Raw genomic sequence first — 27,059 nt, 5'->3', positions numbered from 1 at the left:
TGGAGTCCTTCCCCGAGTGCAGAAGTTGGCCAGTCTTATCAGAAAAGAGATTCTGCCTGTCAAAGGGTAGGTCCTCGACCTTCGAGAAGAGGTCTTTGGGAGCAGAGGACTGTTGCAGCCAGGATGTATGGGCAGGTGGTGCCAGCAACTGTTCCGGTGGAGAGGAAGTTGGAGTGGAAAGCACAGAGTGAGGAATTATCTCCACTGGTATTGGAGGAGTCCGTGCCGAGGTGGTCCGCGTCGTCGCAGTTGATTGTCTCGGTACCGACGATTGTCTCAGTTCCGGGGATCGTCTCAAAGGAGAAGGCCGCCGCGGTGCCGGTGGACGTCCTTCTGAGGGAAGTCTGTGATGTGACGATCCTTCCGGTCCTGAAGGGTGGCTCGGTGCTGGTACACTCGATGACGGGGAACGCTCAGGTGCCGATGAACGTTTAAGCTTTTGTTGCTTCATGGGCGGCGATGATCGATTTGGTGCCGACCATGTAGAAGGAGAAGGATGCTCAGGAGTTACCGAGCGTCGCCTTGTCGAAGGTTTCGGCGTTTGTTTTGGTGATCGTCTAGAATGAGCCGGTGCCGAAGTACGCTCCTGTTCTGAGGAATGGCTCAGCTCTGCAGGCAGCTTGGGCATGCGCCTCAGTGCCGGGGAGCGGCTGCGGCTCGGTGCCGGGGAGCGGCTGCAGCTCGGTGCCGGGGAGCGTTCCGTACCGGCAGCGGTTCTCGAAGCCGTGGAAGTCCCTGGAAGCGGTTTGAGACCGAGGGAACGGCTGAGACAGTGGAGCCCGATATAGAAGGGCTTGGAGCCGACTTACTCCGGCTGTCTTTAGGCGCCACTGCAACGCTTGCGGGCGGTGCCGTTGATGTCCCTGGCTTGTCACCTGCACCCGATCTTGAGGGTGGAAGGGATCGCGCTGGCGATGGTTTCCTCTTCATTTTTTTAGTTTGCTCCGCGTACCCCTTGGATTGTTTGGCCTTGGGTTGCAGAGCTTTGTCAAATAAGAGGATCTTTAGGCGCATGTCCCTGTCCCGTCTTGCTCTGGCTGTCAGCTTGGAGCAATGGGGACATTTCTGGGGTATGTGGCCTTCCCCGAGGCACCTAATGCACAGGGAATGGCCATCAGAGGCAGGCATTGCCTCACGGCATTCGCCGCACTTCTTGAACCCCGGCATTTGAGAAGAATAAACTAACTACTGAAGAAAAAAGATTTTTTTAAACGACTAGAACTATTAACTATATAATAATTATAACTGTAACTTTTAAACTATGTATATAAGAACTATGGGTGATCTCTCTCTGTTTTAGTGAACAGGGTTCATGAGAGAGACGTTAATCTGTCCGCGGCCGAGGACGGTCAGGAGGAACTGGCGGGAGCCGGACCATCAACGCTCAAACGGTGCGAAAAGCCACGAGCCGTACTTCGTGCATGCGTGGTCCGGCAGACTACGGCTAGAAAAGATCTCCAATCTGCAGCGCCGGGACAAGCCCGACACCTACAGTGGAGCACCCATGGGACACTGCTCAAAGAAGAACTGTTTTTTTCTTGTAGAGATAGATCCTTAAAATTTTACGATAAAATTCTGAATATTTCTGTTTTTAGCATAGACTTAAAAAAAATCACTTGTTTCATTAGCTGCCAACACGAAGATGCAGCATGCTACTACTTTGTTCTAATATATTAAAATCTAACAATTAATATAGCAATACACTAACATGAAAGAAAATCACCCACTCTTACCATCAAATTCCCACAGAAATAATGTTTCCATCTATTCTGGAAAATTTTTCCATGGGTTTATGGAAAAGACAATCATACTTTCCCCATTTGTAATCAGAAAAATATAGGAATAATGATTTTCCACCTTAAGGCCACAATCCTAAGAAAGGCGGTACTGGGTCAGACCAAAGGTCCATCTAGCCCAGTATACTGTCTGCCGACAGTGGCCAGCACCAGGTTCCCCAGAGAGGGTGGACCGAAGACAATGATCAGCGATTTGTCTCCTGCCATCTCTCTCCAGCTTCTGACAAACAGAGGCCAGGGACACCACTTCTATCCCCTGGCTAATAGCCTTTTATGGACCTAACCTCCATGAAATTATCTAGCTTCTCTTTAAACTCTGTTATAGTCCTAGCCTTCACAGCCTCCTCTGGCAATGAGTTCCACAGGTTGACTACATGCTGTGTGAAGAAGAACTTTCTTTTATTAGTTCTAAACCTGCCACTCATTAATTTCATTTGGTGTCCTCTAGTTCCTGCATAATGAAGTCCCACTGACTTCAGTCAGACTACTCACATGAATACAATCAAACATATATTCATTTGCAGAACCAGCACTTGTCCTTAGTTTTACTTTCTGAAATACACATTATTATATTTGTATTGTGTATTAAATTATATTTTAATTCTTCTGGATTCCATGAACATTAAAATCAGCAATGCAGTTATTACTGTGGACCAAACTAACATAGCAAAAATAGAAAGGTTCTTGCATTTTTAGTAAATATTTCACTACGTTACTGGTTGTTCATATCTCAGTTAGTACTCTTACAAATTATAAATTATAGTAACAGTATTTCTTAAATGTAATTCTGTGAAATATTTAAAAAAGTAAAGAATACATATTGTCTTAAGCACTACAGACACAACCTATCATCCCTTATTTGTTCATGTCTCTGTACACTAAGTAGCATTCTAATGCATTCTAAAATTCAACATTTATTCCAGATGAAAGTTGACACTATATAGTCCAATGGCCTCCAGCAGTTCTACACACAATTGCCAAAATTACATTTTGGATAAAGTTTTCATGAGACACTGTTGTTTAATCACCAAAGAGAGGAAACTAGAAAAACTTTATAATAAACAGTTATAATAAATAGTTTACTCCACAGGAAGTCTTACTCTAACACTATCAAATTATAGTTTGAATACACTTTAATTCAAGCAGTCAGAAAAAAAAGGAAAGCATCAATTAATATAAGTAGTATCTACTTACTGTTCCAGAATTAATATACTTTTTCTTTTTTCCTTTTTTCTTTGGATTTATTACCTAGAAGGGCAGATAAAACTATTACAAGTGCACCATTCATTATGCAGTTGACACAGTGAAAATTCTTAAGATCCCCTTAAGGTATGAAATTATCTACTTTAGGTATATGCAACCTTAATGAGCTGATATTCAGTAAGTCTATATGCTTCTACAAATGACCATCGATTGTAAGACTATTAAAGGGTCAAACTGTTGCCTTTTATGGATGTGAGCAAATGCCCTACAGGGACTTACAACCTTCAAAGAATGGATAAACTGGTTTGATTAAAGTAAGAATTAACACAAAGTTATCACCCATGCATTAAAATAAACCAATCAAGTTGTTTGCTTGAGTAAAAAACTTCAAGGTTTGGCATAGTCTTTTCTTTAATTTTATATAATAGAATCATGAAAATCATAATGCAGCACAATATTTGTATAATATAGCACAAAACATAGGTTGCAGTTATTTTAACATGTAGGAAACCAGAAGCAAATTCAATTTAGAAAAACTACATTTTAAAAAATATGTTTGCAATGTTCAGCATTCTAAGGTAGGAAATGCCAGAATTAAAGTTGCCTGTATACACAACATGATACAGTCTTTACATTAATTTAGATATCATGCAGTAACTAAAGACTTATAATGTTCATATGGCACCAGAATGGTTGGTACCTACCATCCATCTATTCAACAACTTTTTATCCTCATAATTCAGTGTGTGACTTATGCCTTATTTACTGCACTCCATTTACCGTGCTCCAAACAAGGTGTTAACTTTCTTAATTGACTTTTTTTTGGTGCTCATCATAAATATGTGAGTGCCTCCAGAATGTTAATGAATTTATCTTCACAAAACCCTTGCTATGTAAGGAAATATTTATATCCACATTTTACAGAGGGGGAAATGACAGACACAAATTAATGTAAAAAGTGTAGATTAATTTTGGACACCCAATTTGAGATACTACTGGTCTGAATTTTCATAGCATTTATAGTACTGTTTGTTCAGTACAGAGATCTAAGTGACTTCAGTTGCAGCTGAGAATTTCTACACTTCTGCAAATCAGGCCTCTAGTGTCACATCCCCCTATCCTATTATTCTCTTTGCCCCAATCCTCTTCACTCCCACCTCACTGTCCCATTTTCCTGCCTCATCAACTCCAGACCCTAGTCTGTCCTTAGAATTGGGACATATGGGTGACTACCCAGAGTCTGTGATCGGGGGTGCTATGCGGAACACCGAGGAAATATGGGCTGAACAGTTGATTGGGGTGAGCAGGTGGAACTGGGTGGGAAAGGGAAGAGCACGGCCCAGCATTAAACAGGAATGCTGGAGGGAATGGAGTGGAGCCGATTCACGTGTCTGCTGGTGGGTGCTAAGCACTCACTTTTTATCTGTGAGTGTTCCAGCCCTGGAGCCCCCATGGAGTCAGTGTTTATGCCTCAAGGGATACAGAGGAGCAATGCTGAAGAACAAGAGCAAGAGGCAATGCCAGCTCCTCTGTACATTCAGGTCAGCTGCCCCATGTGCCAGGGAAGATAACGGAACAAGGAAATCATCTGCAAACATCTGGAAGATAATAAGGTGATAGGTAAGAGCCAGATGGATTTGTAAAGAACAAACCACATCAAACCAATCTAATAACATATCTTGTGGAAAAGGGAGAAGCAGCAGACGTGGTATACCTAGACTTTAGTAAAATATTTGATACAGTCTCGCAATACATTCTTATCAATAAACTAGCCTGACATGGGGCTACTGTAAAGTGGGTGCATAACTGGATAGATAACCATTCTCAGAGAGTAGTTATTAATGGTTCACAAAATCATGCTTGAAGGGCATAACGAGAGGTTTCACAAGGGACTGTTTTGCGACCCGTTCTGTTCTACACCTTCATCAACAACTTAGATATTTACATAGAGAGTATGTTTATTAAGTTTGCAGATGATACCAAGCTAGGAGAGGCTGCAACTGCTTTGGAGGATAAGGTCAAAATTCAAAATGATCTGGACAAACTGGAGAAAAGGTCTGAAGTAAATAGGATGAAGTTTAATATGGAAAAATGCAAAGTACTCCACTTAGTAAGGAACAATCAGTTGCACACATACAGAGTTGGAAGTGACTGTCTAGGAAGGAGTACTGCTGAAAGGAATCTAGGGGTCATAGTGGACCACAAGGTAAATATGAGTCAACAGTATAATGCTGTTGCAAAAAAAAGCAAACATGATTCTAGGATGCGCTAACAGGAGTGTTGTGAGCAAGACACAAGAAGTCATTCTTCTGCTCTGTTTGAGTTGATCAGGCCTCAATTAGAGCATTGTGTCCAGTTATGGACACCACATTTCAGGAAAGATGTGGAAAAATTGGAGAAGGTTCAGAGAAGAGCAACAAAAATTATTAACGGTGTAGAAAACATGACCTATGAGGGAAGACTGAAAGGACTGGACTTGTTTAGTTTTAAAAAAAGAAGACAGAGGGGACATGATAGCTGTTTTCAAGTATCTAAAAGGGTGTTACAAGGAGGAGGGAGAAAAATTGTTCTCTTTGGCCTATGATGATAGGACAAGAAGCAATGGGTTTAACTTGTAACAAGGGAGGTTTAGGTTGGACATTAGGAAAAACTTCCTAGCTGTCAGGGTAGTTAAGCACTGGAATAAATTGCCTAGGGTACAAAAACGCTGCAGGGCAAATGTCAAATTAAGATACACAACTTTAGCTATGTCAATTGCGCAGCTGAAGTCGAAACAGCTTAATTCAGCTTTAGCGCGGTCTACATAGCAGGAAGTTGAAGGAAGAGCATCTTCCTTCAACTCCCCTTACTCCCTGTGAAATAAGGGTTACAGGAGTCAGAGTAAGAAGTCCTCCATCTCGACATTGTTTCAAAATAATGGCTTGCTGTGTAGTGTCAGTTATTCCGAAATAATGCTACTGTGTAGATATACCCCTATGGAGGTTGTGGAATCTTTAATCACTGGAAATATTCAAGATCAGATTAGATAGACATGTATCAGGATGATCTAGTGGCTACTTGGTTGTAATACTTTTTTAAGAGGAACAAAACAGATTTTGTTCTCACCTTGTTCTGAGAAATGTCTAAATCACTGTTGCAGAATATTTTCCAAATAAATTCAACATGAGGCAGACACTCAGTATGAATAATTTCTGCCAAATTTGGCAAAATTATAAACAACTGAAAAGAGACTATTGTAATGGAAAGTGGTCCCATCATAAAAATCTTGTGAGGCACATAAATCCACAACCAACCAAAAAAGCTTCCCTTTTGAATGTCTGCTCAAAGCCACCCATACATTGGAAATGGAAGGAAAGACATTTTGTCTATTAGATTTATCAACTAATTTCTCAGACAGCTATGAAAGAGGATTCCATAAGGCTGGCACCAAGTTTTATTATGCACTATCTGTAGATGTTCTGTGAATGATGAGGAATTAAAATATTCATATTTGAAAATTTGGAAGAGTTGTTATATTGTACATCAGTAAGGGGCAACTTAGGCTAGTGAATGGGTCACATAAATGGCCCTCTATCTCAGTAGACAGCAAGATTGTCGTAACCAGTATGGTCTCCCGGGATAGAATAGTTTTGCTATGTGCCCTTGTTTATGCTTTGATTGGATGCAGCGGCAGCACACAGTTCTCAGTCTTGTGTGCAATCAGCACGCACCTCACTTTAAGTGCCCTTGCTTTAAGTGCATCTCACTTTGTAATAACAGTAGGAAAAACACTATGCAGACGGAAACCAACAAAATCTGGGAGCCCTGTGCATGGGCAACAGTAAACAAAATGTTTCTTGTGCGCCATGCATAGAACCCCAATGGGCTGCATACAGCCCCAGAGCCGCAGATTGCCCACCACTAATGTACATTACCAGAAAAATAGAACATTTTAGGCCATAAACTGAAGGCAATAATGTCCTACAACTACATTCTTTGCACAATATAGGACCATTGTGATATAAAAGACAAAGGGACAGTTAAAATATAATTATTTTTCCACTCAAATTTCAGATGTTTGCAATTCAAATAACATTTGTTTAACCAGTGAAAGCTGCAAACCCTGACTATCCTAGAAAAAACTACATGAACTCTTGGCTATGGTTAAAAATAAAGAACATGGGAGATACAGATATAATACTACTTATAGGTGGAGACTCCATAGGAGTTCTGGGGCTGGAGCACCTCCGGGGGAAAAGTGATAGATGTGCAGCACCCACTGGCAGTCTCTCCATCAGAACCCCACTCCCGTAGGTCCTCCTTTCTGTCAGCTGGAATCGAGATAAGAGACTCCCTCTTTCTCCCCTCACCTGCTGCGATTAGTTGTTTCACAGTGTTTGGGAAGCGCTCAGTGCGAAGAATGAGGGATAGGGCACACTCAGGACAGAACTGGGTAGAAAGAGATGGGGCAAGAGAGAAGGAGGGACAGGAAGAAATGAAGAAGGGGTGAGACAGAGAAGAGATGGGGGGCAGAGGCAGAGCTTGGTTTGGGCACCCCGACACTACTGAAAGTCAGTACCTCTGATACTAGCACCACTAAATACATAATATCGGGGATCCATTCAAAAAACTCACAAATTTTCTTTTGGCTTACTTCATCTATTAGGTCCAAAACACAGAAAAGAGAACCCATCTTTACAGTTTTTAATCTTGCTGTGATCACTCTCATGGTTCACTAGTGTATATGTTTAGCAGGGAGTTAGTGATAATTGCTAAGTAATTACCATTGAAGAGAGATTACTTAAAGAATGGGGTAAAGATTATTGTCCCCTTCATAGAGTATATAGGCTATAAAATGCCTTTAAGATGCCAAAAGAGAAAAATCTCTTGCACAGAAAAAGTAGGAGTTGTGCCAGAGCCAGAGCCAGAAGATTTCTCCATCTTGCTAAAAAGACTCTGGCTTGAACTAATTAATCAGAGTTAACGGGCTACTCTGCCCCAAATCTAGGTAGCACAAAGGTGGCTTAAAAGTTACCCTTGTGCAATGCTTATGAACTTTAAAGGACATTTTAGGGAAACACCTTTTCTTTACCTGATTCTTTAATAGTCTACTCATCTAATTAAACCTGGCTTAGTTTAAAAAAACAAAACAAAACAGAAAAAAAACAGGGAACAGCTACAAAATAGCAGGGGATTAGAGGAACTCTCCAAAAAAGACAAAGAAGAGTCAATCAGAAAGTCAGGCGACTGGAATTGGTCTCTGAGGGAATGCTACAGAGCTGCTCCCTGGGAAAAAATAATTGGCTATGAGGCTGAGATATGTGTCCCTGCAGATGTGCCAGACATCACGGATTGGAGATTTTTACAGTTGTGTCCAGCTGGGCTGTGCATGCACAAGAGAGGCGTGTGTTCCTGCCTTTGAAGTTAGCACGCGCAGTCTGACTCCTCTCTGTTTCTTCTTTGATGCCCACCTGGCAAGTTGTTAATGCCTGAAGAAATGGGGAGTAGGGCAGGTAGTGGAGCACCCATAGGACACACATCTCGAAGAACCATTGTTACTGCACAAAGTGAGCAACTTCTTCTTCAAGTGATGTGCCTGTGAGTGATCCATTGTTGGGGACTGTGCAGCAGTGCCCGGATGGATGGTAGGTGGGCTTCAGCTAGTTGTTGCAGGCCATTGAGAGGACCGCAGAAGCTAGCGTAGAGTCCATTGTTGAGCAAGCTGGAACGGCACAGTGCTTCATGAACATATGGTTAGACGACCATGTAGCTGGACCATCTGGAAGATGTTGCATGAGCTCAGTTAGTTTTGCATAATTGTCAGTGTCATGATTAGTGAGTAGGACTGTGTAATTAGCTATATGAAGTTGAAGGGCTCAGGAGGAGTACATTTTCCTCCCAAACAAATCCGGGCGTTTGTGGTCTTGTCTTATAAATTTGTTTTGAATTCAAGATTTTTAGACCTTTGATTTACAGCATCAACCACTAAGGAATTGGGTTGAGGGTGAAAGAATAAAAAGTCTATGCCTTTTGGTGGAACGAAGTATTTTCTATCAGGTGGCGGACTGCACTTTTTCCTGCTGTGACTCTTATTTATGAGTAAAAGCCCTCTTTTTTATTTTTGTTGGCGGTTTGTAATTTGCCATGGCATGCTGCTGCACGGCGGTAAACTATTATTCTGACTAACTATATAAAAGCTGAAATAAAAGAACTGTTTTTAAAAAACTATTAACTGATTAACAAAAGAAAAATGAACAGGAACAGGTAAGTCTACAATATCTATTTAAATTTCTTTCTTTTTCTTCACAGAAATGACATGATGAGACAGGATGGAGTTCCGTTCATAGTCAAGGGCAGTGAAGGAGGAACTGAGAGGAGTTGGACTGTGTGCGCTCACTTAAAAGGCGGGAACACCATGTGCCTCTCGCACATGTGCAAACTGACTGGACGCTACCGTAAAAGTGTCCCGTTCCCAGCGTCAGGATGATCCCGACACCAACAGTGGAGCACCCATGGGGACATCACTTGAAGAAGAACTCAGTTTCACATCTTTGGACAGTGGCTAGTGCCAGATGCTTCATATGGAATTAAGAGGGAAACATATTGAGTGATCCGTCTCATCATCCAATCTGAGCTTTTAGCAGTCACAGATTTAGGGACACCCAGGATAGGAAGTTACACTCTTGACCATCTTGACTACTAGCTATTGATTGCCTTGTGTTCCAAGAACTTATCTAGTTATTTTTTGAACCCCATTATGATTTTTTGCAAGTTCCAGTTTGATTCTGCATTGTGTGAAGTACTTCCTTTTGTTTTACAACCTGATGACTACTAACTTCATCAAGAGACTCCTGGTTCTTGTGTTTGTGAAAGGGTAAATAACACTTCCCTATTTACACCATAACGATTTTATAGTATTCTCTTTAGTCATCTCTTTTCTAAATTGAATTGCCTTAGCCTTTTTAATCTTTCTTCTTATGGAGACTGTTTTATGCCTCTAATATTTTTGTTGCCTTTCTCTATAATTTTTCCAATTTTAATATAAAGTTTTGAGATAGGGTAACCAGAATTACATGCATTATTCCAGGTGTGAGTGTACCAGGGGTTTTTACGGAGGCATTGTATTTTCTGTCTTAAAGGAATCCCTTTCCTAATTGTTCCTAACATACTGTTAGCTTTTTGTGTGTTGCTGCTGCACACTGAGCAGATATTTTCAGAGAACTATTCACAATAACCCCAAAGTTTTTTTGAGTAGTAACAGCTAATTTAGAGACAATCTCTTTGTGTGTATAGTTGGGATTATGTTTTTTTAATGTGCTTTGCTTACTTGGTGATGTCTCTAGGGCTGGAGAGATGGACCCTGAGGAAGTGAGAGGGCCAGGTGCAAGGGGACTGAGGGCAAGGACACTCACAACAGAGAGGCTGTAGGGGTTCCCACTGTGAAGGTTGCATTCAAGTTGGAAGGGCTGAAGTGGCTGTCCTAGTTCAAGGAGAAGAGAGGGCTGTGCTAGAAAGCTGAGGTATGGTGAGATACCATTGGCTGTAGATCATGTATTGCATGCATTGTTGGGACTATGCTGGGGAATTCTGGACTATGGTTGTGAGATATGTGTTATGAGTTATGTGTATAGAACTGTTGTAATCAATCAGTTAGCTCCATAAGGACTACTTGCCCTCATCAGGCCTCATGGATTATTTCCTGTGAGACTAAAATAACTTTACTTCTGTGGGCATTCTGTGCCAAATTAAATATTCTGCTCATAGTTTTTTAAAATTCTTCACATTTTATTTGTCAAATAAATGTGGAGGCTTCAACACAGCATTGTGGAGCACAGGCCACTGGCTGCAAAGAGGTAGCATTCTGACCACTCTGCAGCATCCCCAGAACACAGACACAGTGGGAGACAGCATAAGGATCGCAACTGCCCCAGAAACACACCAGGACCCTACTCCTCTCTTCCATGCCAGGTGCAGACAGATAGGGTCAGTCTGTCAAGGTCCTAGTGAGAAGGCACTTATTGTGGAGGGATCTAGGTGTGGGTTAAGAAGAAATTGCTTCACATAGAATGAGTATGAACAGCTCAGTAGGGGATCTGAGTGTGGGAAGAAATCTGGCTACACAAGGGCGTGGGAGTGGTGGTTCTGGTTTGCTATAGTAATGGGGTGTTGTGTGTGTATGGTGGGGGGGATCCAGGTAAAGGTGGTTGGAAATGAACAGTGTGTGTGTGTGTGTGTGTGTGTGTGTATGGTGGGGGGGATCCAGGTAAAGGTGGTTGGAAATGAACAGTGTGTGTGTGGGGGGGGGGGGGGAGGGGGGTTTGGGAGAAGAGAGTTTGGCATGGGGTCTGAATGTGGAAGGCTCAATGGAAGGGGACTAGATATTGCGAGGAGTGGGGGTCAGTGGAGTGGGGATCCAGGTGCAGATGGCTCATTGTGGGGATCCAGGTACAGAAGGAGTGGAGTTCATAGCGGTGGGCCTCTGGGTCTAAGGGAGGATGAGGCTCTGCAGGACAGTCTGGGTATGAGGAAGTCTGGATGCACAAGGGTTTGGTGGGTGGGAGAGCAGCTCGCCCTACAGTGATTCATAGACTCATAGTCTTTAAGGTCAGAAGGGACCATTATGATCATCTAGTCTGACCCCCTGCACAGTGCAGGCCACAGAATCTCACCCACCCCTCCCAGAATAATCCTCTCACCTATATCTCAGATATTGAAGCCTTCAAATACTTTGAAGACCCCAAGATGCAGAGAATCCTCTAGCTGTGATCTGTACCCCATGCTACAGAGGAAGGCGAAAAACCTCCAGGGCCTCTGCCAATCTACCCTGGAGGAAAATTCCTTCCCGACCCCAAATATGGCGATCAGCTAAACCCTGAGCATGTGGGCAAGACTCACCAGCCAGACACCCAGAAAGTTCTCTAGTAATTCCTATCATCCCTCCATTGACCTATTTCCCACTGATAATGAATGGTCAATTAGTTACCAAGATCATGTTATCTCAAACAATCCCCTTCATAAACCCATCTAGTTTAATCCTTCTCCTGCAGTCCAGAAGCAATGGGTGCAGGAAGTGGGGGAAGGGGAGAGTTTGCAAAGCTTCCTGTAGCTGAGGGAAATATCAGGGGACAGGGGGGACGGGGCGGGCCAGGCGGAGGGGAAGTCTCCATCTTCCCCAGCCCAACTGGGACTCACCCTGAGCTGGGCTCAACTGAAACAGCCAATAACTTTCTTCTCCCGTTTCGCCACTTGTCCCACAGTGATTTAGTTCTCTGCCAACTCCTCTAGACACACAAAACATGCGCTGGGGAAGGTCACATGACTGCTTTTGTGGCTTCTCTTTGCTTTCCCATCAGAAAGCCATTTTTCTGCGGGGAAATAAAGAAATCTGCAGGGTACTTAAATTCTGCCCATATACTATTAAGGGCCTTCTGTGACACTGTGTAAAGTAGGAAAACTGAGCCTACCGGTCCTAAAGCTTAGCTTAATAGGATATGCGATCGAAGAGTAGTGATGCCATATACAAATGAAAGACTGAGTGGATGTGGACAGGTGCTCCTACCTGATGGTGTAGACTCTGTTTAAAGAATCCTAGCTGCCATTTGACTCTCCTTCTGCAACGTTTAAAGATAGAACTGATCAGATTCAATTGGGAGTCCTTGTTTCTTCTCAGTGATCACTAGAGTTGAAATCTTATAGGATGGTTTAGCTGGATGAGTCTTAGACATGGTGTGGGGAGAGTACTGCAGTCAGGTAATGCAGAGAAAGAAGTATTAGTTAGGATCCCATCTTTACAGTGCAATTACTAAAAGCTGAAATCATTAAGTACTGGAGGGTTCTGTGCACTACATTGCAGCTAAAGACAGTAGCATGCAAAGGCAGCAGCAATGCTAATAAGCAATAGCACAGATGGCAATAGCAGCGATCAGTACCAGCAGAGATCTGCGGCAGACACATCACTCAACCAATACTCCCTCCCAGAAGCAGGAAGTAAGCCCAAATGCAACCATCCCTGGATTCTGGGATGTTAGTTACCATGGACAACCAAGAGAGGATGCAGCAGAGGGAAAAGGGAAGCAGTGTGTTAAAGGGATATTAATCTGTCAAACTTTCACATGGCAAGATGTGCAACTGAGGCAAAGAATTACCATTGAAGGTAGTACAGGTTTGATGTTTTCTTATTGTCTGAATACTTACGAATCACGGATGTAGGGTTAGGACAAATTAATGCTGTGTTCTCTCTCTCTAAATTTTTTGTAATTAAAAAAATATATACAAAGTCAATGGTTGCAACTGAGGAAGTATTGTGTAATACTCTATTACACAAGCAAAGATTTATCAGGAGGAAGCAAGTACCAACTCCAGCACATACTGGCAGGACTGAATTTCCGGCTAATCCTCTATATCAGATCAACAACATAACACACACGACAACTTAACACTAAGATAAATATATAGCACCATCTACTGGTGAATGTGCTGTCTACACTAATCCTTACATCTCCCCCTCTCCCTCTTCAGTTAAATAAGAATTTATATAGTAACGCCTAAGAATCCAGGTAGTTTGCCATTTATGCAGATTTTTGTGTTCATCTCCTCCCTTGAGTTGTGCATTCAGTCATGGACATACTGCTTATATTTGTATCTAGATATGCATGAGTTCAGGGTTCATCTTTTCTAGATAAGACCTGTCTTTGTAGACAGATGGCTGTGAATAAGGATCCTGAGAACATCCTGCACAGCCAGTCTCCCATTGCAAGTACACAAAAGCCAGATAAAGTATGTCCAAATCCTTCTCTGCATTCCTTTGGAATTGCTGTTGAGCATTCACAATGTTTGTCTCCCTTTCCTTCCGATGAATCAGAAGACCAGTTTTTGATGAACTACGTGTGGGTGAAGGTCTGTTTTTTGTATTAGCAAAGATATATTACCTATTTTCTCCATCACTGTGTAAGGTCCCTTCCAAAAAGGGGTCAGTTTGGGATTTTCTTTGGGTTCATTTTTGAATTGCATAGACACATTTATATGCACTCTGCTTCCCTGTGCAGGGGTGTATGACCACTGCTGCCACACCACACCAGGCCTCCCAGTGATCCCTGAAGCTATGTCCTCAGGGGACAGAGAGCCAGTAACAAACAGGCCCCATTCCAGCTCAGTAGGAGTCCCAGGGCAGATTGCGCAATTGCTCTGGCTAGGGATGGCCTGTCGACCGGAAGTATAAGAACCTTGTGTTAGATCATTTACTACTCTCAGAAATGCATCCATTAGTCCAAAAGGTATTCTGCAGAACTGAAACAGCTCACAGGCTGTCAGAGACCATTTTTCTCCTCAACTGTGTGACTTTAATTTGATGGCACATAGATACCAAATCATAACTACTAAAATATATTGTCCATGACATTTTATCCAGTGTGTCTGTTCCGTGGGGAAGCAGATAGCTATCTTGAGCTTTCTACAATTCTCTTGTGGAGAATTTATATCCTCAAATCTCCACTGGGCTTTTTCATCATTACAACTGGGGATTCTCAATTAGGCCACTTTCCAACATGAGATTTTACATCTCTTTACTGCAACCTGGAACACTCAGACTTAAGCACAATCCAATGTGGCATCCAGTCATATCTTCCAAGTTCTTTATTATTCTTCAAGAATATTCTCTCCGCATATCATAAGAGCAACTGTTGCAATAGCTTCCTTTCATTGTCTCATATGGCTGCTTCTGTCAAGTCAATCCCTACCTCTTTTACCAACTGCTCTTCAACGTCACTCCTCAGATACTATTTACAGTGGACACTGGCCACACAATCTGATTTTTCACTAATAGCACTTCCTGGTCTGTTGCATTAATTGTTCTAAATGAAGTCTCCCTTTGGTCCAGCTCAAAACAGTTCAGCTAAATAACAATCCTGATTGGATACTGGTAGCTACCAAAACTCCTGTAAGTTCACTTCAGCAATCTTATCCTTAGGAGTATTATTACAAGATGAACTGGAATCAACACAACTTTATTTGAGCCATACAAGAAGCATAATAGAGGCACCCTAAAGACTTCAGGAGTTTGGTCCCCAAGGTCCACACTCCTTTCTAGGAAAAATAATCAATTGTACAAATACAAAATGGAAAACTGCCTTAGAATACTAGAGAAAGATCTGGATGTTACGGTGAATCTCAAACTAAATATGCATCAATTATGTAAAATTACTGCAAAAAGAGCAAACATAATTCTGGGATGTAATATCAGGAATGATGTAAGCAAAACCTGTGAAGTTATTCTTCTGCTCTGTTCAGCATTGATAAGGTCTCAGATGGAGTAATGTGTCTAGTTCTAGCTACCATACTTTGGGAAAGATTGGACAAAATGGGGAAGTTCAAAAGAGAGCAATAAAAATTACTGAAAGAATAGAAAACATGATACAGAAAGAAAGATTAAAACAATTGGGTTTATGTCTGGAGAAGAGAGGACTGAGAGGGAACCTGATAATAGTCTTCAAATACATAAAAGGTTGTTATAATGAAGAGGGGGATAATTTTATCTTTATTTATCGAGGACAGGACAAGAACGGACTTAAATTACAGCAAAGGAGATTTAGTTTAGACATTAGGAAACGCTTCCTAACTATAAGAATAGTATGCACTGGAACAAATTACCTAGGAAGATTATGGAATTAGTATCATTGGAGGTTTTTAAGAACAAGGTTAAACAAAAAATGGTCAGGGATAGTCTAGACACTATAGTCTTGCCTTAGTGCAGGGGACTGTATTTGATAATCTTTCCAGATCCCTTTCAGTCCTAAATTTCTATAATTCTCTAATAATTTGGAAGATAATACTGAATTAAGTTTAAGTATGTTCAGGTTTCATTTATTAAATGAACGTTTTAGGTTTTATTGTGGGCCAGATTTGCATGTAACCTTTCCCGGTGCTGGTGGGTGGGAGTTTAGATATGAATAATTGGAAGTGCTTTGAATTTCAAATGATTATACTAAACCATGTCCCAGACGAGAGTAGACTTTTGAGACAAGCAATGTCAAATGGTTTGCCTAGGTAATCTGTAATGGAAGGTGAATACAAATCCTCCATTAACAGTTATGCAAAAATCCAGCCTTTTGAAGCTACATCCCTAGGAAAGACCCACTGTCAACCATAATTGTTCCTGGAATACAAAGATCAAAGCCCCAAGCTTATGGAGGAAAGATTCAAAAATTCATGGGTGTTCTATCCTGACCTAGGGCTGCCGTGAACTTGTAAAAAAACAAAAAAAACCTTGAGAGGTTTGAAGGACTGACACCTATCAGAGCCTTTGTTGCAATTGGGCGAGGGGGGTGATCATTTGGGTAAACTTAGGAGCATGTGTGCGGGTTCTTTTATTGCTTCTAATAGGTTTTCTATGCAATGCCTTCACCTTAAGAATAAATATGCTTACTTGTAAGTTCAAAAAAGAAAAAAAAATAGGCCAGTCTTTTACATAAGGAAATCAGATTTAGACATTTGCTTTTTTTTTTAAATAACAGTGCAGATCATGTGGTTATGACTACTGATGTTAGGAAACCAATAGATATCATGTGATAAAACTGAGGCCGGAATGGACTTTTTAAAATAAATCTGTTACAATTTAGCTTCACTACTGCCATAGAAAACAAAATACATTCAGTGATATAATATGAAATGAAACACAAAGCAAAGATTATTAGGTTACAAAATGTTTCCTTTTTTAACTGATTATTTTGGCAGTTTTGGTAATACGCATAATGTTTGCCATATTCATAATGTTTAAAACAGCTTAGTTATTAATTTTTTCAAAACAGCACTGAAGATAATGCTCTTGTCCAAAGAACACATGATTTTAAACTTACTTCTGAAGCAATCCTTTTTTAACCAGAATGTTGATTTCTCCCTTTATAAAGGCTTGGAGTCTGACAGTAAGCCTGCACACTGACCAATTTGACAAGCAAACACTGAAAGTTCTCAACTTTACAGATTGCCTCAAGATAAATAAAAAGAAAAGTTCAAAATGCTTACCTCATATACATTGAACTGTGACTGCCCTCTAGACAATTCCCTGTAGCTTGTTGTGAATTCTCCAATGAAATCGTGGCTAGGAAATAAGGTTTCAAATCAACACAAGCACAATATAAACTACTTTTCCATTATTTTCCAAATATATATGTCTAATGTGAAGCATAGCTGAAACGAATACACGTGAAAAAAATAATGACAGCATTTGTTATTCTGTTGACTTAAACATAATGCATGTTCATTACTCTTCCCCCAAATCATAATTATAAATATATTTGACTGAATCCATCTGATAGCTCATGATAATTTTACCCCAATACAGGATGAAGAACTAGATTGCACATTTACAATCAGCCCTGAATAAGAATTGAAAACTATGAATAGAACCTGAAAGGAATTATCAAGTTCTCTATTTGCTCTCTGGCTTCCCACTTGTACCATGAGAGGGAGAGGGAGAGAGAGAAGTCAGTGGAAAGGCATGAGTGGAAGCTGACCCTAGAGGTTTGGGAGGCAAGCCCCACAGACCCACCCACCGTGGCCTGCTAGTCCCCACCAGTTTCCCGTGCAGTGCGGCTGCTAGTCCTTGCCCCCAGGTAGAACCCCTCAACCTCCTCTAGCCCTGGAGCTGCAGAGAGCCAGGGGACAGCATAGCTGTAGCCTCCTCTGACCCCAGAGCTCTGGAGAGCTGGCCAGCAGGGATGGCACAGGGGTGGGCATGGGCAGGGCCCGGTGAGGCAGTTTTGGGAAGGCAGTGCCTTCCCCTGCCTGGGATACCAGCCATCCATGTGGGAAGGGGAAAGAAATGATTTGCAACTGGAAGAGGTCAGTCCTGAACTATGCTGATCCATGCACTGGAGAGACAGAGCCAGGAATACTCACTCCTTGTACCTGTCCATCTACCTGTTTGTGAGGGAAAATGGTGACTTCACAGATACTGCTCACTCACCTATGCTAGAATCAATTGATTATGCAGAGGTGGATTAAGGTTATGAGTGCCCTGGGTTATTGGAAGGGAAGAGCCTAAGTATGAATTACATATTGCAAAAATTAAGTCAGAACATTTATCTAAGCTTATATTTACATATTTATGTAAAAATAATAACTTTATTCTATTCTCTCCACACACAATTTTCAAATAGTTTTTTCCCCTAGTTTTCGCTGTGGCAAAGTCATGAATGATCTAATGCAAAGACTTGATGATTTCATTCACAATGCTCAAGAGGGACAAAGCAATGAGATGCTCTTGAGAGGATTTTTTGACCCTTGTTAAAAGAGAAAAGGTGTGTTCTACACTATAGTCAGGCATAGTAACTGACAAATATAGCCATAATGCAGTTTTAACATTTGGGAAAAATTCTATCACACAGGATTCAGAGACAACTGAGGACATCCAATAAATTTGCTTTCATCATCTTTTCTCTACATATGGATTCAACAAGTTGAAGAAATTATTTAGTAAAATCTACTAGGAGATTATCTGGACACATCTGACACATACATTTGATATCTTCACTGACTTTAGTACTTGAAATATTAAGTGAAAAATTATCAGTACACCAAAGGTTTTGTAATCCTTGATCTGATGTTGTAATAAACTCTTCAGTTTTTTAATGACTGCAATGAAGGTATTAACTCTGAAGGTCTCCCTGTCACAATGAATGGACAGTTGCATTGTGGTATGTCTCCTGTCTTTTGTGACACTTGGATTACTTATAAACACAGTTAGCAGTCTTTGCTGCCCTCTGAATTTCACACTCATCATAACTATCCCACATTTGTTGAACAGTTCCAAGACTCCTCATTACATTTACAGCAGTGGAAAGCTAAACTTGAACAAACTAGACTTCACCTGCTGAATGGTAGAAATATACCATTCCAGACCTTACGCAAATTTGTTTCCAAAATGCACACTGTATCACTTTGCATCTTTTCTTACTGCTGATTTTTGAGCTTTATTGTTCTTGAGGCTTTCTAGTGCTCCAAGGATGTTAGGATATCCCAGAACAACTGCTCTGAGAGCTTCAGCCGTGGCACTCTACCATAACCCGGAGAGTGATCTGGGGACTGGACATCCCTTTGTCAGTGAATTTCTAAGAATAATCCAATGACTGGTGGTTGCAGAGGAAAAAAAGTGTACAATTCTTGGACAAATCCAAAAAAGGAAACCTCTTCAACACAACAATCTATGGCAGACTGGTCATCAAGGTTGATAAGGAATACATACTATGTAATCAAACCAAAGCATTGCATTTTCCTCTTTGCCTGCATCCCTGTTTAATTTGCCATTCATATTGTCGTAGCTTTGGCCATAACAAAGCTGAAGTAAATCCCATTTTCAGCAAGGAAATCAATTTCATACAAGGCAAGTTTCTCTCCCATTTGGTTGGTGATGTTTAGAAAGGTCCCAAAACCTTCATAAGCCTTTACTGATCCTCTGTGTAGCACCTAACTAAACATGACAGTTAGCTAATCAACATGTGACACTTTTGGTGTCTAGAATTGATGGATACTGAAAAAATAGCAAATATTTGATCTCATCTTCAATGGCTGAGAATGTCGTCTTTGCCAAAAGTGCAATTAATCAATCACAAATGGTCAATACATAAAATGTATGGCCTTTTGTATGATTTGCATGTTCATTGAGGTTCTGAGCTAAGCAAAGGTTGAGTTTAGCTATTAGCTCTAGAACACCAAAAGATGATTATCATTGTGTTTCAATCCAACGGTCTCATCTGAGCCATGAAATAGCAGACCACTTTGACAAGTTCAGTCACAGAGATGCCCTTGAAATTCTCACTTGATGCACTGATCATATCATGGAGACCACCTCATCATGTCCTGTTCAACTTGAAACTCTGGTCTCTCCCACTGATGGTAGAGTTGGGATCACAGCCTACAGCAAAGTGACAGACACTAAGATCTACTCAGCTCTGGGAAGGCTCAATCAAAGGGACTTGACACAGCATTCAACCCCAATGGGACCAGAACCCCAGATAAATCTGTCTCACTATGCATAAAGTGTATAGAGCCTGAGCTCATAAGTTATTCACTCCCTTTAGCAATGAAAGAAAGAGAGATGCATACATCTATAGTCCACCCAGGATAATAAATATTTACATTCAGTTTATTAACAAACAAAAGTGATTTTATTAGGTATAAGTAGCAGCAGGAATGTCAATCACTTCTATTACTTAAAAAATAAGTTACTAAGCAAAATAAAACAAAACATGCCAGCTAAGTGCAATACGTTAAAAAACCTGTTACATGCAATTTCTTACCCTAGCAGTAGTTCTAATCACCTTTTCTCAAAAGCTGGGCAGGCTCACAGTTTGGGCCTGATCATTTTACCCCTGTCCAGTCTTAGATGTTTCTAGCAATCATGTTAAGTGGTAACTAGGGGTCTTCTGGCATCTGGCAGCAGCCCCTATTGCTTGGTTTTGGACCTTTATATAGATTTTGCCCGAGACAGGAATCCTGTGTTTAGTTCAAACTTTTCTCATCTTCAGTGGAAGAGTAGTGTCCACTCTTTCCTCAGAATATACCACTCTCTCCTCTGGATGATGTGTGCACAGAGCCAATGGGGGTAGGTATGTATGTGTGGCTGTGTCTACACTGGCCCCTTCTTCGGAAGAGGCATGCTAATTTCTAACTTTGGAATAGGGAAATCCGTGGGGGATTTAAATATCCCCCGCGGGATTTAAATAAACATGGCTGCCGCTTTTTTTCCGGCTTGGGGAAAAGCCGGAAAAGAGCGTCCAGACTGGCGCGATCCTCCAGAATAAAGCCCTTTTCTGGAGGATCTCTTATTCCTACTTTCAAGATCCTCCGGAAAAGGGCTTTATTCCGGAGGATCTCGCCAGTCTGGACGCTCTTTTCCGGCTTTTCCCCAAGCCGGAAAAAAAGCGGCGGACATGTTTATTTAAATCCCCCGCGGATTTCCCTATTCCGAAGTTAGAAATTAGCATTCCTCTTCCGAAGAAGGGGCCAGTGTAGACATAGCCTGTGTGTTTGAGAGAGACAGACAGACAGAGATGTGCATTGTCCTTTTAAATAAGCTGACTCCTTCAAGTACACTGCCTTTTTAAGTTTCAGAAATTTGTTAGTCTTTAAAGTGCCACAGGACTACTTGTTGTTACTGCCATTTAAGTGGGTCAGGAAGTTTAAACTCAGAAATCTGTAGCTGTTTGGAACCTGCTTGCTGAAGATGGCATTTGGAGTGGGGGGGTTCAATCAGAGGGTAGAGGAAACATCTTGACATCAGCACCCCCTGCTCCTCCTTTCCCCCTGCAGGAGGCTCTGAGAGCAGTTCCAAGGTAGCAGGTATAAATATGGAAGTGGGGAGGAGGGACAGCTGAACTGCAGTTGCCCGGATGCATCTCTTACAGGAAATTTAGGGGAGCTGATGGGGGAGGGTGAACTGTCAGCCCATCCTGTTTCCAAGTCCCTACAAAGAAGGATTTCTTTTTCCAGAAAATCCTGCAAGTAGCAAAGCAGGCAGTCAGATGATGATATAAAGGGGAATTATGCAACTTTAAACAAGCACACAGTCTAATAGATAAGCAATGTAACAATGGGACATTAACCAGGACAATGATAAATGAGGAGATATTGTATCACTAATAGCCCTCATTTAGCAGGCCTAGATCAGTAAACAGTTTTATGTTTCATATTTCTAACTTCAAATACAAGAATAATACAAAAATGATATGTATCATAAAGCATATTTGAGTTAGGCATATTCATATTCAAAAGCATACCTCCATAAACATGGGGGTGGAATGTCACACATGCTCAGCAAGAAAAAATATGGTTCTCAGATACATAGCTGAAACATTCTTTCAATAAACACTAGCTTAAAAAAAAACTGGTTTTCCATTTGGGCATCAATTTTGGCATGAACTTTCTTTTGGGTATTGTAGCTGCTGACAATATATACTGCTCACTCATTACATAATTGATAATGTATGCAGTATTCTTCCAATCACGGAAGCCTTTATAGAATGTTCCCCACTTTTTGGTATCAGAAAACAGGCAGCAATAAACACAGTACACTTTCTTCTTAAAAGGTGAATAAAAGAGCCGTGTTTTGATTGCCAATCGGTTTGTTAGAATTCGCATGATCAAACACTGATTTGGTCAAATAATTCTGATAGGTGCACTTTTGCTTTGCCAATGAAAAGTCAGCATCTAGATTCTGGTATTTCTATGGACTCTTTTCAGTCCAATATACAATGAGATCTGACATCTTGTGCCACTCAACTGGATTTTTGGAGAAAGAATTTTGTATTACTATCATTGGGAAAATCTTCAGAAAGAGTAGGATGAGACTGTAATTAGAGAAGTCACAAGAGGCTGCTCCTTTTCATCAGGTACAACAGGTTCATTTGGGCTGGTATTCACCTGGATTTCCACACCACCAGACTTAGTAGGAAGAAAAAATGTGAGGAGAGAAGGAGTACCTTTAAGAACTACATCTTGTCTTTGCCATCTTTCTTTGGCCCCCTTCAGCTTCTGACATCCTCCTTTCTTCATTGTGATATAGAAATTGCAATATTGCTTGGGCCCCCAAATATTTTTTTACTTTGTCCACAAAGACAAAATCACAACCACCATAAACTGAATTTATAGTCTTGATGGATTAATTTCTACAAAGCAGTATCTAAGAGACAAAATATTTCTGATGGTTCTGCTACTGTCGCTCAGCTGTTGCTTCAATATGGAACGAAGGACCTACTGTAGTGCCTAAAATTAGGAAGGCCTAAAAATTAGGGCTGAAAGTATGGCCTAAAAATAGGAAGTCTTAAGACTACAGCCTTATCTTATGGGTTAGAGCAGCTCTGAAATCACGTAAACATCTTTATGAAGGAACCTGATTGCAAGGGTTGTGTTATCGAAGTGATAAATCTAGATGTAAAGTGGACCTAGAATACTCACTTGTTCTTTTCTTTTAAATGAAAAATTTGAGTTTAAATCCACATAAATTCCAAAATGATCCTTACTTATATTATTTTGTAAATTTACTGAAGTATTCATTTTTTAAACTTGGGAAATATCTACAGTGGAAAATTTCACAAAAGTATTAGTTATTTCCAACTCATGTTTCCATTTAAACCTTTGGGGTTTGTTTCTGAAATGCTTATGATATAAATTTATTTTAATCATAAAATAATATAAGCTTATTTTTCCAATTTTATTGGAAATATTTTGTATGTAAGCACAAACCTTCATATAAGACTGCATAATATCTTTGTTTTATATGAGTAGTAAAATATTTTATGTACAAACATAGCTAGACTATTTAATTCTAGATAAAATTACTAATATTTTATGGTATTCAGAGTAAGATATAAATGAGACTTCAACATGTGCAAAATACTAACTCTTTCCTGTACAGATATGCAGGTTTGGGGGCTGACAACTTAACCCCATGAGTCCCCTAGGATACAGCTGTGCATCCCAGAAGAAGAGAATTTGACAGCTAGTCAGACTAATTGTCTTGTCAAAGCTTTACATAGATTTTTAGTTTCAGATAACAGAGGGTGGGGACAGCATTACCTGTTGTCTATGACCTGCTGACATACAAATTTGATTTTTCATTTTACTGTTTGGGGATATAATTTAGTGTTCCTTCATAGCCCTGTTTCAAACATACATTATACCTAATACATGCTGTAAATGATAACACACCACATTTTCAGAGGGTCAAATACCTTTATCTAGAGAACAGCAGGAGAGATAAACAAAGCTCTGTTTGCCATGGAGACTAAGAGCCAGTTTGCTAAAACAAAATTGATAATTTTATTTTACTAATTCTGATTTCTGGAAAATGTTATTTTGACTGTTTATTTTGCATACTAAGGGAATGGCTCAGCAAGAGAGATGAATTTGTATTACCAAGAGTCAAATGCACAGGGAGAGCTTATTAGCATGTGACTAGAAGATATTTTTTATTAACTGAGTGGTCTAGAAAGAGCTGAGAAGGCAAAAAAATTATATAGAAGGCAAATAAAGCTGAATTTTTTTTAGATCATTAGCAATAGGGAATGAGCTGGCAGACAAAGTATGACAAGTTTGTTTATTTAGAATGTAAGAACTGACTGGGTTGCACAAGAGAAATTAAGTAATGGGGAGAAATACATTAAATGGAAAAAACATTAAGCAAAAACTGGATTCAGGTACTGAATAATTTTTAAAGAAAGATTCAAAGTTATTGTTAGTATCATGGAAAAGGAAACACACAACAACAGAGGCGGTTGAAATTTTTGTTAAAAAAGTTTAACATTTTGATTAAAATAGAAATTTCTGTCAGTTTTCAATGAATTTTAACACATTTATAAAACAGAGCATTTTTATTTTTTGACAGCCCTCCAAAGTTTTAGGCTCTGATTTATTTCTGGTTTTGGGCCCTTGTTTTTCTGTGAAAGATACTGGTGATATTGTAGCCTGTTCAAACCCCAGAAGACTGCAAATGATCACACTGTAGAAAAAACTGATCTATCCATTCATGCCCAGCAGAATAATTGTAATCCTAGGATTTACAATAACCCTCGCATAAACAAACTGCAGATCCTATTTGCAATTATTATTATTAGAGAGTAGCTTCCATATTTCAAAGTTCAAGCAGATCTTGTACCTTTAGTGAGCTTTGGAAATTATTCAAAGATCAGCCCTTTTGTACAATAATCTAAAACAGATATAGTTGAAGCAATAAAGTAATTATGTGGAACTATATACCTTTCTTGATACACATACATATCTATTAATATCAAATGCATATCTAATTCTGACTGGAAAACAATTAACCCCACATTGATTTTACAATACATACAATCCAATTTCAGTGATTTTTAATACAGAAGTATCTTACCTTCCATCTCTATCCCAATCATACACCTCTATTTTAATCGTTCTGAAAAAAATCCAAAAACCATATAAGCATGTTTCTAAAATGCAAGTTTTTATTAAAAAGCATGTTTAATATTTGAAAACAAAATAGTGCATTTTCATTAGCATCTCCTGCGACAGAATTACCAACTTGTCATGAGGGTTCTAAGTACTTCAATCTTCTCTCTCAGCATTCAGGGACCTGATGGATATATTAGATTGTAAAACTTATTGTTATAACATAGCAAGTACCCAGTGCAGGTGCTTGTTCCGTAGGGTTCTGGTTCCCTGATAAACAGGAACTGGAACCCGACTGGAAGAAGGAATCTCTTAAAGAAGATGGGAAATGGAGTTTTGGTTTCTAAATCTTGTACAGTGAGGAGTCGAACTTTTCTCTTTATACCATCAGCTCATGTGCAGAAGTGAAAGTGAGTTAGTGTAAGTCGGTGTGGCACTCCAGTAAGACACTGCCAGTAGCCTGGCCTGCACACAGCCAACTTTTAGCTCCCCCCCATCAGTAGACCTGTTGATAGGGCCCAGCAGCACTGCCATGGCAGCACTTCTGCCTGTTCAGCCTCTGGGCAAAAGGGGCAGTGATATTAAAGCAACTGCTGTGGCCTCAGAGAAGAAATGGCTGGAATGGGGTAGAGTCTACCTCAGCTCTGCCTCTTCCACCTGAAGTACCACCCTTTCTGGAGGCCCAGAGCTCACCTTGCTAAGGACGGTAGACCAGGTGCAGTGCACTCTGGTAAGTCCCGGCACCTACTTTAATCCCACTCATCTGAGGAGAGGGCATTGGGATCACGGTTGGAAGGCATAAGCACCCTGAAAATGGGAAATGGAAGAACAGAAGGGGGAGCAGAGGAGGGGAATAAGACTCACTGAGTTGAGACGACAGCCAGCTCCAGACTGGGAGAACGCAGTCTAATGCAGGTATGCTAGTACCCCCTGTTCTGGTGGTGCTGGTCCCATGAATAGTGTGTGAACGAAATTAAAGGAGTGGGTGGAGGGTGAAGACAGCCCCCTCCCTTAGGCAGAATAGGAAGGATAACATACAGTGGATGAGTTATAACCAGATTGTTTCCCAGATGTGTTACTTAATAAAGTTACAGCCAAGTTATGCCACATTCTTGGTAACCTATCTTTTTTTCCCTGTGGTGTCTGGGACAACATTAGGATGTGCAAATGTAATGGAAACATGATCCCATTATAATAAAAATCATTATAATGCCCACCCCAAGATTACCATGTTCAGAACTGGTTACTGCAGCTCAAAAATGTTGTAACAGAAACACAAGGGATTTAGAGTCAAGTGACAAAAATAACTGAAGATCTGGAAAGATGTCCATGAGATAAACTAAAAATAAATATAAAGTGAAAATATGACCGAAGCCTTGCAAAAATGAATGGCATGCAGAAGGTAAAATCAAGTTCTCCCTTTGTATTATTATAATACAATGACCATGGGCCACTCAGTGTAATTGGAAAAAGTTAGCAAGTTTTAAACAAAGGAAAATCTTCTTTATACAACACACAATTACCTTGTGGACTTATTTTCATCAAACATTCTAAGGCTAATAACAGAATTAGACATTTCCATGGATATTGGCTATATCCATCCATTTTAATATATAAAAATAAGGATCTACAACTATCCACTAGTTGACAAAACTAGGAAGAAATTGCTCTTAAGGATGAGTTATTCCTTAATTGTTTTCTAGAGAGCATCTTGTACTTGACAAGAATTTAGTATTGGCTACTGTCTGACATGGGATATAGGACTAGTTTACCAAGCTGATCTAGTATTGCAATAGTTATATTACACTCCTTAACCTCTAACGATAGGACAAGAAGCAGCGGGTTTAAATTGCAGCAAGGAAGATTTAGGTTGGATATTAGGAAAAGCTTCCCAACTCTCAGGTTGGTTGAGCACTGGAATAAATTGCCTATGAAGGCTGTGGAATCTCCATCATTGGAGATTTTTAAGAGCAAGTTAGAAAAATACCTGTCGGTAATGGTCTAGATGATGCTTGGTCTTGCCATAAGAGCAGGGGACTGGACTTGACTTCTTGAGGATCCTTCCAGTTGTACAAATTTCTTATTATTTATGCATGCATTCATCATGCAAAACATTGCCAATGTGCTCTTTGTATTTCAGGAAATTATATCCTAAATTGCTAAACT

The 27,059-nt window shown here is 40.4% G+C and overlaps 1 protein-coding gene across 6 annotated transcripts in view; it reads right to left on the bottom strand.

Moving 5' to 3' along the window:
- Window positions 1-27,059, bottom strand: part of CPNE8 (copine 8) — a 220,726-nt gene that overhangs the window by 71,211 nt on the left and 122,456 nt on the right. For 4 of the 6 annotated variants that reach the window (XM_006120408.5, XM_014572184.4, XM_025183253.3 and 1 more), the window contains 3 exons: window positions 24,859-24,900; window positions 16,995-17,070; window positions 2,991-3,044 (listed from right to left, as the gene is read on the bottom strand). In XM_006120408.5, the coding sequence (XP_006120470.1) occupies window positions 2,991-3,044; window positions 16,995-17,070; window positions 24,859-24,900 (172 nt within the window). Of the gene's footprint in view, window positions 1-2,990; window positions 3,045-4,415; window positions 4,693-12,537; window positions 12,622-16,994; window positions 17,071-24,858; window positions 24,901-27,059 lie in introns of those variants that run through there. The other 2 variants (XM_075927605.2, XM_075927592.2) reach the window with 2 other exon arrangements.

The sequence above is a fragment of the Pelodiscus sinensis genome, chromosome 1 (assembly GCF_052426305.1).
Source record: "Pelodiscus sinensis isolate ZL-2025 chromosome 1, ASM5242630v1, whole genome shotgun sequence".
NCBI lineage: Eukaryota > Metazoa > Chordata > Testudines > Trionychidae > Pelodiscus > Pelodiscus sinensis.
Note: the sequence above shows the minus strand (reverse complement) of the source record. Positions and strands in the feature narration are given on the sequence as shown.